The sequence below is a fragment of the Ranitomeya variabilis genome, chromosome 6, assembly GCF_051348905.1.
Source record: "Ranitomeya variabilis isolate aRanVar5 chromosome 6, aRanVar5.hap1, whole genome shotgun sequence".
Lineage (NCBI taxonomy): Eukaryota > Metazoa > Chordata > Amphibia > Anura > Dendrobatidae > Ranitomeya > Ranitomeya variabilis.
In genome coordinates this window covers 559685190-559699912 of record NC_135237.1, presented here as the reverse complement: position 1 = coordinate 559699912, position 14723 = coordinate 559685190, and the positions used below count along the sequence as shown (strand labels likewise).

At 46.3% G+C, this 14723-nt stretch overlaps 1 protein-coding gene across 1 annotated transcript in view; it reads left to right on the top strand.

Annotated features, from left to right (window-relative positions):
* Positions 1-483: 483 nt before the first annotated feature.
* LOC143783081 (uncharacterized) overlaps positions 484-14723 on the top strand; it is a 76141-nt gene continuing 61901 nt past the window's right edge. The window contains exons 1-7 of the mRNA XM_077271317.1: positions 484-696; positions 3172-3273; positions 8030-8128; positions 8727-8840; positions 9009-9113; positions 9286-9384; positions 13869-13970. Of these exons, the coding sequence (XP_077127432.1) occupies positions 505-696; positions 3172-3273; positions 8030-8128; positions 8727-8840; positions 9009-9113; positions 9286-9384; positions 13869-13970 (813 nt within the window). The 5' untranslated portion in view covers positions 484-504. The remainder of the gene's footprint in view (positions 697-3171; positions 3274-8029; positions 8129-8726; positions 8841-9008; positions 9114-9285; positions 9385-13868; positions 13971-14723) is intronic.

Sequence of the window (14723 nt, the reverse complement as noted above, 5' to 3'; positions counted from 1 at the left end):
TCAAGATAAATGATACTTTGTAAGAAACTTCCAAAAGTGATGGATACATTATTATTATTATTGTTATTATTATAGTATAAAAATAAATAATGCTTTGTTAAAAACTTCCAAAAGTGACGGATACATTATTATTATTTATTATTGTTGTTATTATTATAATAGTATAAAAATAAATGATACTTTGTAAGAAACTTCCGAAAGTAACTGACACTTTATAATTTATTATTAAAGTATAAAAATAAACGATACTTTTTAACAAACTTCTGAAAGTGACGGATACTTTAATATTTATTATAATGTAAAAGATAAATGACAATTTGTAACGAACTTCTGAAAGTAAGAGATACTTTGTTTCTTTTTGTTTCTTTCTGCGAGAAAATGCCAAATTCCTCCGCCCCCCATTGAATGAGTCCAGTGCCAAGGTAACCAAGCTACACAGGAGGCGTTTAATAGAGCCGGGCTGGGCCCGCGCCTGTGATTGGGAGTCAGAGTCAATAGAGGAGGATGTGGAGGGGTCATTACCCCCTGCTAAGGCTGCCTGGCACTGGGCACACACTGCACATACATGTCAGACACAACATGGCCCAGGCTGAGAGCAGGATCCTGCCACTGGCCACCAGAGGGGAGTGGATCACCCTGGAGCAGACACTGAAAGGGATCGACAAAGGGGATCTGGGAGCCTCTGAGACCGACCCAGTGGGTGACGACACTAACTTTTCATTATATCGAATACTTCTAGCTGTACAATCTCCTAAACTTCACTCTTCTTTATGTAATTGCCATTTATGCCATTTTCTAATTTAATGTGTGATTGATGCCATTTATATAGGAATTGGGGGGGGGGGTTAATATTTATTAAATTACTATTTCCTGGGGCATAAAAATAGCATCTAATAATGTAGTTACTGTATATGCCATAGTGTAATATAATAATTAAAGGGGATGTCTCTTTAAGAAACAGCGCCACCTTCGACTTTTGGTTGTGTCTGGAAATGCAGCTCAGCTCCTTGGGACTAATGCAATAGCGCACACATGGGGCCGTTTCTGTAAGAAAGCTGCTATCTATCTCTTTGGCCCTTCGAACAGGAAAACGATAATATTTTATTACAGAGTTAAAATATATCCGAGTCTAGTGGAATAAATTGTATTATTTGTCCAGGAGGAATGTATCAGGTGGGTGCTGCCGTTGTGCCAGTGTGACCGGCTGACTCTAGATAGGCATAGGGGGGCTCCGGCTGACACTGTGGGGGTCCTTGAAAACAACTCTCTTCAAAGTTTAATCCTTTAAATGCCTTGGTCAATGGAGGCTGCAGCACTCGGGGGGGGGGGGGGGGGGGGGGGGGGTTAGAGAAAGGGAAAGAAGACGGATCCTCCGATTTAACTCCTTACATGGTGCAGTCAATAGCGGCCACAGCACTTAGGTGGTCTGAGAAAAGGAGAGACCACCGGTCCTGGTCGAGAACAACAATTAACCTTTTAGATGCTGCAGTCAGTTGCCACCATAGCATTTAGAGGGAGGGAGTCCAGTAGTACCACCATACAGTGCACTAGTAGTACCACTGCAAATAATATCGCCAAACAGTGTCTAAATACCGCTATGCAAAGGCTGAATACTACCATGATGTGGTCAAAAAATGCAGCTATATAGCACCAAGTAATACTGCTAAATACATCCGCATAGTGTGCAAATCATATTGCCATACAGTGCCACATGCCTCCATGCAATGCCGCACTAATGATGCCATAACGTATTGCAATAATGCTGCCAAACTGTGCCAGGTAATACCAGTATAGAATGCACAAAAAATACTGCTGTATAGTGTTTAAATAATAGTAATAAAGTGCTCAAATAATGCAGCCATAAAGCCCCCAATAATATCAGCACCAATAACACTGAGAAGTATTTTCCGAATAATGCTGCCATCCACCTTTCAAAATGTGCTCATATTATACATCCATACGGAGCTCAGTAATTCTGCCACACGGTTTACAGATAACTTGTCCATACAGAGTCCGATTCCCCCACCGTAGAATTCCTGCAGAACACCACCATAAAGGGCACAGAATATACAGCCATACGGTTTTAATACTGCTGCTATACAGTCTGTTAATGTTACATAACTGAAACAACATTGCCATAGGATTCTATGATAGCGCCACCATTATGTGCTCAAATTGTAAATACCATTTTGCTAATTTTTTATGTATAATATAAATTGCAAATAGCTGACGATCGGTGGGGGGCCAGATCATGAGACCCTACCGATCGCACAAAATACCGCTCTATTGTGCACATCTCTTACATGCAAATCACATACAGAGCGGTGTACGGGATAATTAGTAAGTTTGTGTGTCTGTGCACGACGTCTCACAGATCGGCGTACTGACCCAGACGCACTATTCACCTCTCTGCGTGTGGTCTGCATGCCAGAGCTGTGCACATCAGTGCGGTATTTTGTGCAATCAGTGAGGCTATTAATATGTATATTACGTAATGTCGGTTACACTTTGCATTGCCCGAAAAATACTGCTCTGAAAATGTCCACATGATGCTGCCATAACATGACAGTGACATAACACCGCCATACAGTGCCTGATTAATACCGCCATATAAAGTTTATGAAAGTTGTACAGGAGCTCATCCTAGTCTCAGCGCCTTCCCCGCACCGCTCATGCCTCCAGGCGGCTCACGGTGAGGTCCTGTACCCCCAGAAAGCATTCCTGGAAGCCGACTATTATTCTCTGGAGAGGAGATGACTGAGATAAACACAATGAAATAAAAACCGACTGAGTCATTGTAACCGGAGCTGACACCCAAAGTATTTGTGATGGCGCCCAGCCAGCGGCACTGCAATGCGGGGAGTTTCCGCATCTCCCAGTGACTCCTGTCCAGAGGTGACATCACAATCTGTGACACGTTTCCCACCCAGACGGCCCCACGGGCTCCACGTCACTGAAGGACCTTCCTTTTCTTAGTGGACATCCATGTAGACCACCATGGTACCGTTTGATGACCAACCACGGCACAGTGTACGGTGCTGAGCATTGTACCGCTAAATGTTGGGGGCACCGGGTGTCAGACCCTCACCAATCCATCAATGTCAAGGTACTGGTCAATCCATTTAATCAGGGGCATTGTAATACTTTGCTGATTCTTTATCATATCAACAGGAATCTGGTCTAACTCCATTCATGATCGCTGTGAGAGACAACCGGCTGTCCATAGTGGAACGATTCATTGACCTGGGAGTGAATCTCCAAGAGAAAACTGAGGCAAGTAGTAAAATCTATCTGCCCTTGATTAAGTGTTCATCAGCAAGTGTGACCACTTCTACATTATAAGAGCAGAAGTTTGGGCAGTTTGCTGGTCTGGAGCATTCAGGCAGCTGCTAAACATCAGCAATGATCTTGAAGCGATGAAGCAAATTGTGTCTGCCCATCAATCATGCAGAGATTATGAAGCCGTTTCCCCAAAAAAATATTTATTCCTTCATTCTAAAGTGAGAAATATTATTCACAAGTAGGAAACATTCAAGACAGCTGACAATTGTTTCAGGAGCAGACGTTCCAACTAATTCATTGACACTAAGAAATTCTTAAAGAAAATGCAAAAAAAAACAAACCTCAAGAGCTACAGCTCAGACTCTAAAGGTGCGTTCCTATGATAAGTGTTTGTTCAGGCTTTCACACAGCTGAAGTTGCACATGAATCCCATGTCTCAGCTTACTTGCATTTTTCCTTACGTTTTTAAATGTATTTTACCACATGCTTTTTTATGTCTCTCTTTGGTATGTTAGCCTAGATATGCAAATAGATAGATAGAAATAAATCTGTGAGATATATAATTAGTGTCTTGCATGTGGTTTACTGTACATGTATTACGCTAATAAATAAATGACGTTGGGTCGTGATAACCAGCCAAGGTAAAGCAGACAGCTGGGGCTGATATTATCAGGCTGGGAAGATCCCTGGTTATTGGGCCCTTCCCAGCCTACAAATACCAGCCCACAGCATACCCGAGCACCCCCACGATACCCGGTGCATACCCGAGCACCCCCGCGATACCCGGTGCATACCCGAGCACCCCTGCAATACGCGGTGCATACCCGAGCACCCTCGCGATACCCGGTGCATACCCGAGCACCCCCGCGATACGCAGTGCATACCCGAACACCCCCGTGATACCCGGTGCATACCCGAGCACCCCCGCGATGCCTGGTGCCATACCCGAGCACCTCCACTATACCCGGTGCATACCTGAGCACCCCCGCGATACGCGGTGCATACCATACCTCCCAACTTTTGAAGATGGGAAAGAGGGACAAAGTTTGCGGCGCGCTTCGCGCGCCGCGGCAAATTTTAGGCCACGCCTCTGACCACACCCATTCATAATTAGTCACACCCATATCCACGTCCCAAGCACACCCATTTAGCACTGCTGATCACACTGTTTCATATACAATAGTTATAAACAAAAAAATATGGCCACACAGTGCTCCATACTGTATAATGACCACACATGATGCTCCATACTGTATAATGACCGCACATGATGCTCCATACTGTATACTGGCCGCACATGATGCTCCATACTGTATAATGACCGCACATGATGCTCCATACTGTATAATGACCGCACATGATGCTCCATACTGTATACTGGCTGCACATGATGCTCCATACTGTATAATGACTCCACATGATGCTCCATATTGTATAATGACCGCACATGATGCTCCATACTGTATACTGGCTGCACATGATGCTCCATACTGTATAATGAACACACATGATGCTCCATACTGTATAATGGCCACACATGATGCTCCATATTGTATAATGACCGCACATGATGCTCCATACTGTATACTGGCTGCACATGATGCTCCATACTGTATAATGACCGCACATGATGCTCCATACTGTATAATGACTGCACATGATGCTCCATACTGTATAATGGCCGCACATGATGCTCCATACTGTATAATGACCGCACATGATGCTCCATACTGTATAATGACCACACATGATGCTCCATATTGTATAATGACCGCACATGATGCTCCATACTGTATACTGGCTGCACATGATGCTCCTTACTGTATAATGACTGCACATGATGCTCCATATTGTATAATGACCACACATGATGCTCCATACTGTATACTGGCTGCACATGATGCTCCATATTGTATAATGACCGCACATGATGCTCCATACTGTATAATGACTGCACATGATGCTCCATACTGTATAATGACCCCACATGATGCTCCATACTGTATTATGGCCACAGTTCTCCATACTGTATAATGACATACAGGCACGCAGCTCACACACACACAGTATCACACATACACACGCAGCATCACAAACGCAGCTCACAAACACATGCAGCTTTGACACAAATGCATCACACATGCAGCCATCACACACACACACAGCCATCACACACACACGCAGTCATCACACACACATGCAGCCATCACACACACACACGCAGCCATCACACACACACGCAGTCATCACACACACACGCAGTCATCACACACACGCAGCCATCACACACACGCGCAGCCATCACACACACACGCAGCCATCACACACACACACACACGCAGCCATCACACACACACGCAGCCATCACACACATGCAGCCATCACACACACCCAGCCATCACACACACCCAGCCATCACACACACACACACACCCAGCCATCACACACACACACACACCCAGCCATCACACACACACTCAGCCATCACACACACACACCCAGCCATCACACACACACACACAGCCATCACACACACACACCCAGCCATCACACACACCAGATACCTCATACACACATGACACACACACAAATGCAGCATCACACATCTCACACACACACACACATCACACACACACACAATCTCCTCTGTGGTGCAGGGGCGGCTGATCTGTCCATGTGCAGCTCTTCAGTTTCTCCGGCTGCTCACAGCTCTGCACTGTCCCGGCACCTCCCCCGTCTCTCCTTCTCTGCCGGGATAGCAGCTAAGAGCAGGAGACGCCAGAGCTCTGTGCACACACCTCAGGTAGTGAGTCGCTGACCTCTCATCTTGATCGCTGCTGGCTCTCTTCCTCAGCGTGGCAGCGCCGCACACACAGGGGGCGGGGCGGGGGCGGGGGAGGGATCGGTCGGGAGGAGACCCAGCATGTATAAGAAAAAAAAAACAGCCACAAACCTAATCGGGCTCTCTCTACGTCCCGGAAGTGGGCGGGGCTTCACCGGCGGCCGCAAATTCGGGATTTTAAATGCCCGAAGCGGGACAGCGGGACCCCGGTGCCAAAGCGGGACTGTCACGCTGAAATCGGGACGGTTGGGAGGTATGGTGCATACCTGAGCACCCCCGCGATACCCGGTGCATACCCGAGCACCCCCGCGATACCCGGTGCATACCCGAGCACCCCCGCGATGCCAGGTGCCATACCCGAGCACCCCCACGATGCCCGGTGCCATACCCGAGCACCCCCACGATACCCGGTGCATACCCGAGCACCCCCACGATACCCGGTGCATACCCGAGCACCCCCGCGATACCCGGTGCATACCCGAGCACCCCCGCGATACCCGGTGCATACCCGAGCACCCCCGCGATACCCGGTGCCATACCCGAGCACCCCCGCGATACCCGGTGCATAACCGAGCACCCCTGCGATACCCGGTGCATACCCGAGCACCCTGCGATACCCGGTGCATACCCGAGCACCCCCGCGATACCCGGTGCATACCCGAGCACCCCCGCGATACCCGGTGCATACCCGAGCACCCCTGCAATACGCGGTGCATACCCGAGCACCCTCGCGATACCCGGTGCATACCCGAGCACCCCCGCGATACGCAGTGCATACCCGAACACCCCCGTGATACCCGGTGCATACCCGAGCACCCCCGCGATGCCTGGTGCCATACCCGAGCACCTCCACTATACCCGGTGCATACCTGAGCACCCCCGCGATACGCGGTGCATACCTGAGCACCCCCGCGATACCCGGTGCATACCCGAGCACCCCCGCGATACCCGGTGCATACCCGAGCACCCCCGCGATGCCAGGTGCCATACCCGAGCACCCCCACGATACCCGGTGCCATACCCGAGCACCCCCACGATACCCGGTGCATACCCGAGCACCCCCACGATACCCGGTGCATACCCGAGCACCCCCACGATACCCGGTGCATACCCGAGCACCCTCGCGATACCCGGTGCATACCCGAGCACCCCCGCGATACCCGGTGCATACCCGAGCACCCCCGCGATACCCGGTGCCATACCCGAGCACCCCCGCGATACCCGGTGCATAACCGAGCACCCCTGCGATACCCGGTGCATACCCGAGCACCCTGCGATACCCGGTGCATACCCGAGCACCCCCGCGATACCCGGTGCATACCCGAGCACCCCCGCGATACCCGCTGCATAACCGAGCACCCCTGCGATACCCGGTGCATACCCGAGCACCCTGCGATACCCGGTGCATACCCGAGCACCCCCGCGATACCCGGTGCCATACCCGAGCACCCCCGCGATACCCGGTGCATAACCGAGCACCCCTGCGATACCCGGTGCATACCCGAGCACCCTGCGATACCCGGTGCATACCCGAGCACCCCCGTGATACCCGGTGCCATACCCGAGCACCCCCACGATACCCGGTGCATAACCGAGCACCCCTGCGATACCCGGTGCATACCCGAGCACCCTGCGATACCCGGTGCATACCCGAGCACCCCCGCGATACCCGGTGCATACCTGAGCACCCCCGCGATACCCGGTGCATACCCGAGCACCCCCGCGATACCCGGTGCCATACCCGAGCACCCCCGCGATACCCGGTGCCATACCCGAGCACCCCCGCGATACCCGGTGCATACCCGAGCACCCCCGCGATACCCGGTGCATACCCGAGCACCCGATGAACACTTGAGCACTTGCGCTCATCACTAGTAACCAGTCTTCCATGTCTTGATTTTGCAGGACGGTCGCACAGCGTTACACGTCGCCGCAGCCTGTTCTAAGGATGAGATTGTCCGACTTCTTCTGGTGAAAAAAGCAGAACCAAACCTTCCCGGAGGGGTAAGCAATCACCGTGATTTCTTATTATACAGGAGTAATTTACATACCTGGCCATAAAGTATGTGAACCCCCATATGATTAAACCTGAAAGTTGAACCACGTCTCCCTTTCTCACTTCAGAGGATGTGTGTCCCAATGGTGGTGGCTTTACACACCTCCTGCAGACACCTAGCATTGTGCAGACTTGTGTCGTCCTCATAAATCCCAGCCTACAAAGCACTGGATGAGCAGTTCTTGTGCTGCTGTTTCATCCAAGGACAGATGAGTGTCATGCACTAGGCCCTGCAGGGAGCCATCTTTTAAGGCCACCTATTTTGGCTGAAGTGGCTGGCAATGACATAACGACCCATCGCAGTGCTGCTGTGGGTCCTTGAAAACGGCAGGTGGATTTTGCAGCGAATTTCACCCATCAATGTGGATAGATATACAGAACTGTGCAAAGCTATTAACTCTTTAATATTTGGAAACTTCTTACTTTGCACACCTGCCTAAAACATTTGCACAGTACATACAGAACATATCAGCCATATACCAGTATATGATTCCTGGCTGGCACATAGGCACAGTACTTACATTATTGTCCATTGCTGTTTCACAGCTAAAAGAGCAGCTACCGCTGCACTACACGGCCCAGCGACCCACCGGCGCGATCAGCGTCATCCAGACATTGCTGAGAGCCTCCCACAAGGACGCCCGACTCCTCCAAGACAAGGTACGAGGAATTGTATCCAACCATCCAAGATCCATGCAATAACACAGACATCGGGATCTGTCTGCACCCCTCGCAATGATGCCCCAGGCAGCAGCCTGCGTGCCTTACCCCGGGTCCTGGCTCAGGATATTAGATTATCTGCACAGTAATTGTAATGTTTCCCCCCAGGATGGCTGCATCCCTCTGTTCCTGGCCATCGAGTCCGGCAACCTGGGGATCTGTAAAGAACTGCTCTCGTCTCACGCAGACGCCCAGATCAGAGCGACAAGCAAAGTAAGAAGCGCAAAGTGACCGCAGCCTGCAGAACATTGCACCCAAGTAGCGGCTGCAAGATGCCGCAGACTCCGCCATGGTCTGATCACTATGAGCTGCCATGTTTGCTGCCCTGATACATTGTTTCTGTTACATTGTGAGTGACATTTGCACATTTATATCCTGACTGCAGAGATCTGGGGACTGCGCCCTCCATGCAGGGTGTCGGAAGAGGGACGTGGAGGTGGTCAGACTGCTGGTGGAACATGGAGCTTCTGTGGATTCCCAAAATGTGAGGATCCATTTATCTATCTATCTATCTATCTATCTATCTATCTATTATCAATCTATTATCTATCATCTATCTATTATCTATATATTATCTATCTATCTATCTATCTATCATCTATCTATTATCTATTTATTATCTACTAGCTTAAGAGCCCGGCGTTGCCTGGGCATAGTAAATATCTGTGGTTAGTTATAGCACCTCACTCCTCTTATTTTCCCCCTCACTTCTCTCTCTCTCTAACACTTGTCATTTCGACCTCACATCTGTCATTTTCTGATCACTCCACTATTTTCCCTCACTCCTCTCATTTTCACCTCACACCCCTCAGTTTCACCTCACACCTCTCATTTTCACCTCAGTGTATACATGTGTGTCATCTCCCTTATATATAGTATACACCTGTATGTCATCTCCTGTATATAGTATATGCCTGTATGTCATCTCCTCCTGTATATTGTATATACCTATGTGTCATCTCCTCCTGTATATAGTATATACCTGTATGTCATCTCTTCTGTATATACTATATACCTATATGTCATCTCCTCCTATATATAGTATATACCTGTATGTCATCTCCTGTCTATAGTATATACCTGAATGTCATCTCCCCTGTATATAGTATATACCTGCTGTATGTCATCTCCTCTATATACCTATGTGTCATCTCCTCTTTTATATAGTATATACCTGTATGTCATCTCCTCCTGTATATAGGATATAATACGTGTGTCATCTCCTCCTGTATATCGTATATACCTGTATGTCATCAGCTCCTGTACATAGTATATACCTGTGTCATCTCCTCCTGTATATATTATGTACCTGTATGTCATCTCCTCCTGTATATAGTATATACCTGTGTCATATGCTCCTGTATATAGTATATATCTGTGTGTCATCTGCTCCTGTATATAGTATATACGTATGTCATCTCCTCCTGTATATAGTATGTACGTGTGTCATCTCCCCTGTATATAGTATATACCTGTGTGTCATCTCCCCTGTATATAGTATGTACCTGTGTGTCATCTCCCCTGTATATAGTATATACCTGTGTGTCATCTCCCCTGTATGTAATATATATACCTGTATGTCATCTCCCCTGTATATAGTATATACCAGTGTGTCATCTCCTCCTGTATATAGTATATACCTGTGTGTCATCTCCTCCTGTATATAGTATATATCTGTGTGTCATCTCCTCCTGTATATAGTATATACCTGTATGTCATCTCCTCCTGTATATAGTATATACCTGTGTGTCATCTCCTCCTGTATATAGTATATATCTGTGTGTCATCTCCTCCTGTATATAGTATATACCTGTGTGTCATCTCCTCCTGTATATAGTATATATCTGTGTGTCATCTCCTCCTGTATATAGTATATACCTGTATGTCATCTCCTCCTGTATATAGTATATACCTGTGTGTCATCTCCTCCTGTATATAGTATATATCTGTGTGTCATCTCCTCCTGTATATAGTATATACCTGTGTGTCATCTCCTCCTGTATATAGTATATATCTGTGTGTCATCTCCTCCTGTATATAGTATATATCTGTGTGTCATCTCCTCCTGTATATAGTATATACCTGTGTGTCATCTCCCCTGTATATAGTATATACCTGTGTGTCATCTCCTCCTGTATATAGTATATACCTGTATGTCATCTCCCCTGTATATAGTATATATGTGTGTGTCATCTCCTCCTGTATATAGTATATACCTGTGTGTCATCTCCTCCTGTATATAGTATATACCTGTGTGTCATCTCTCCTGTATATAGTATATACCTGTGTGTCATCTCCTCCTGTATATAGTATATACCTGTGTGTCATCTCCTCCTGTATATAGTATATATCTGTATGTCATCTCCTCCTGTATTAGCCCTCGTTCACACGTTATTTGGTCAGTATTTTTACCTCAGTATTTGTAAGCTAAATTGGCAGCCTGATAAATCCCCAGCCAACAGTAAGCCCTCCCCCCTGGCAGTATATATTAGCTCACACATACACATAATAGACTGGCCATGAGACTGACAGCTGCTGTATTTCCTATATGATACATTTGTTGCTCTTGTAGTTTGTCTGCTTATTAATCAGATTTTTATTTTTGAAGGATAATACCAGACTTGTGTGTGTTTTAGGGCGAGTTTCATGTGTCAAGTTGTGTGTGTTGAGTTACGTGTGGCAACATGTATGTAGCGACTTTTGTGAGATGAGTTTTGTGTGGCGACATGCGTGTAGCAACTTTTTGTGTCGAGTTGCATGTGACAGGTTAGTGTAGCAAGTTGTGTGCAGCAAGTTTTGCGCATGGCGAGTTTTGCGCGTGGCGAGTTTTATGGGTGGTGCATTTTGAGTATGTGCAAGTTTTGTGTGAGGCAACTTTTGTGCATGTGGCAATTTTTCCGCGTGTGCAAGTTTTGCCTGTGGCGAGTTTTCCATGAGCCTAGTTTTGCATGTGGCGAGTTTTCCATGAGCCTAGTTTTGCATGTGGCGAGTTTTGCGCGTGGCGAGTTTTGAGCGGCGACTTTTGTGTTTCGACTTTTATGTGGCGAGGTTGGTGTATGTGTGGTGAAATGTGCGCTGAGGGTGGTATATGTGTTCATGCACGTGGTAGTGTGTGGCGCATTTTGTGTGTGTGTTCATATCCCCGTGGTGGTGTGGTGATTATCCCATGTTGGGGCCCCACCTTAGCAACTGTACAGTATATACTCTTTGGCGCCATCGCTGTCATTCTTTAAGTCCCCCTTGTTCACATCTGGCAGCTGTTAATTTGCCTCCAACACTTTTCCTTTCACTTTTTCCCCATTATGTAGATAGGGGCAAAATTGTTTGGTGAATTGGAATGCGTGGGGTTAAAATTTCGCCTCACAACATAGCCTATGACGCTCTCAGGGTCCAGACGTGTGACTGTGCAGAATTTTGTGGCTGTAGCTGCGACGGTGCAGATGCCAATCCCGGACATACACACACACACATACACACATACATACACACATACACACATTCAGCTTTATATATTAGATTATCTATCTATCTATTACACTGGTCAACAGCATTTTTGGTGCCAAAGATATTTCATCGAATTTAGGGTATTTTTGGGGTGCTGATTCCGAATATGTCATCAGTTTTGCCAGATTGGCTCAAGTTTTTGACATTTTTGGTATCTTATTTATAGCACTTGTTGGTAAATGCGACGCATCATCTCATTAATTTCTTTGGATTAGTACTTGAACTGAGCAGTTCTCAATATAGTTTTGTGTTAATTAGTGTTCTAAAAGTTTGTTCATAGCTTGATTTTTGCACTAACTTTATGTTGTTGTCTGTTTTCCAGTGAAAAGCATGAACTCATCAAGAAGAAGTTGTCTTAACGATCCAGACTCATTCTGTTACATTTGTGGGGAATACACACTGCCAAAACATAGAAGAAACATAACAGACTTCGTAAAAAAAAGTGTATTTTGCCTATTTTGGGGTTATGCTTGGGGACCAAGACAAGTTTTGGGCACCACACATAGTGTGCAAAGCATGTATCGAATTATTACGAAAATGGAGCAAAGGACAAAGAAAAAGCTTCAAATTTGGTGTTCCAATGGTGTGGAGAGAGCCAAAAAATCATCATGATGACTGTTATTTCTGGTAAACACAGGTACAGGCACATCTTCACAATGAGGGACAGGCCTTCTTGCAGATTCCATGTTACTCCCATTTTCGTTTCTTATGCTTATTGAATCCTTGCACTTGCACTGCACAGAAATAACAGTCATCATAATGATTTTTTGGCTCTCTCCACACCATTGGAACACTAAATTTGAAGCTTTTTCTTTGTCCTTTGCTCCATTTTCGTAATAATTCGATACATGCTTTGCACACTATGTGTGGTGCCCAAAACTTGTCTTGGTCCCCAAGCATAACCCCAAAATAGGCAAAATACACTTTTTTTACGAAGTCTGTTATGTTTCTTCTATGTTTTGGCAGTGTGTATTCACCACAAATGTAACAGAATGAGTCTGGATCGTTAAGACAACTTCTTCTTGATGAGTTCATGCTTTTCACTGGAAAACAGACAACAACATAAAGTTAGTGCAAAAATCAAGCTATGAACAAACTTTTAGAACACTAATTAACACAAAACTATATTGAGAACTGCTCAGTTCAAGTACTAATCCAAAGAAATTAATGAGATGATGCGTCGCATTTACCAACAAGTGCTATAAATAAGATACCAAAAATCTCAAAAACTTGAGCCAATCTGGCAAAACTGATGACATATTCAGAATCAGCACCCCAAAAATACCCTAAATTCATTAAAATATTTTGGACACCAGAAAAAAAAAAAATTTTTTTGTTGACCTGTGTTATCTATTATCTATCTATCTATTATCTTTTATCTATTATCTATCATCTATCTATTATCTATTATCTATCATCTACCTATTATCTATCGATTTACTAATAGTAGATCTTCTGGCCCAGGGTGACGGTCAGACCCCGCTCCACGTTGCAGCCTGGGAAGGTGATGAGATGACTGTGAAGTTCCTTCATCAAAGTAAAGCCGACCCGAACCTCACTGACATGGTAACTCGTGGCCGCTCCTGCTATGTGGGATTGTATTTTACTCTTTATTTTGTCCTTTCTCGTCTTGTATTGGGGTTTATAGATCTGTTTATAGATCAGTTCTGATTGTGTGATCTGTTAGCACATGCTTCACCTGGAGCAGAAGATTATTGAGCCACTGATGCGGCTGTGAGTCTCCCAGTGAGGGCACCGCACTTGGCAGTTACATATTACAATGTAGTCACAGCTCTTGTTGTTCACATATCAGATTGAAGCACAGAGCTTGGTGGTTTCACATCAGAGCTCAGGAACAGAGCTTGGGGGTGACACATGAAAGTTTAGGAACTGAGTTTGGTGATTAGACATGAAAGTATAGGGACAGAGCTTGATGTTTACTCATAAAATTTAGGTACAGAGCTTGGTGCTTGCACATGAAAGTTTAGGTACAGAGCTTGGTGGTTGCTCATGAAATTTAGGTACAGAGCTTGGTGTTGATGCATGAAAGTTTAGGTACCGAGCTTGGTAGTTTCACATCAGAATTGAGGCACAAAATGTGGAAATAACACATCAGGTTTGAGGAGCTGAGCTTGCCGATTATATTTGGTGGTTACACACTGTAGTGTGACCCAGGGCTTGGTGGTTTCCAGCAGCAGCAGGAACACTCGCAGTAACCGGCAGTATCCAGAGCCGCCTCTATTGATGGAGTTCTCACTCTATCAGCTATAATAACTGCAGTCCATAGGAGGCGCACAACATAGGTACCACCCCGGGCAG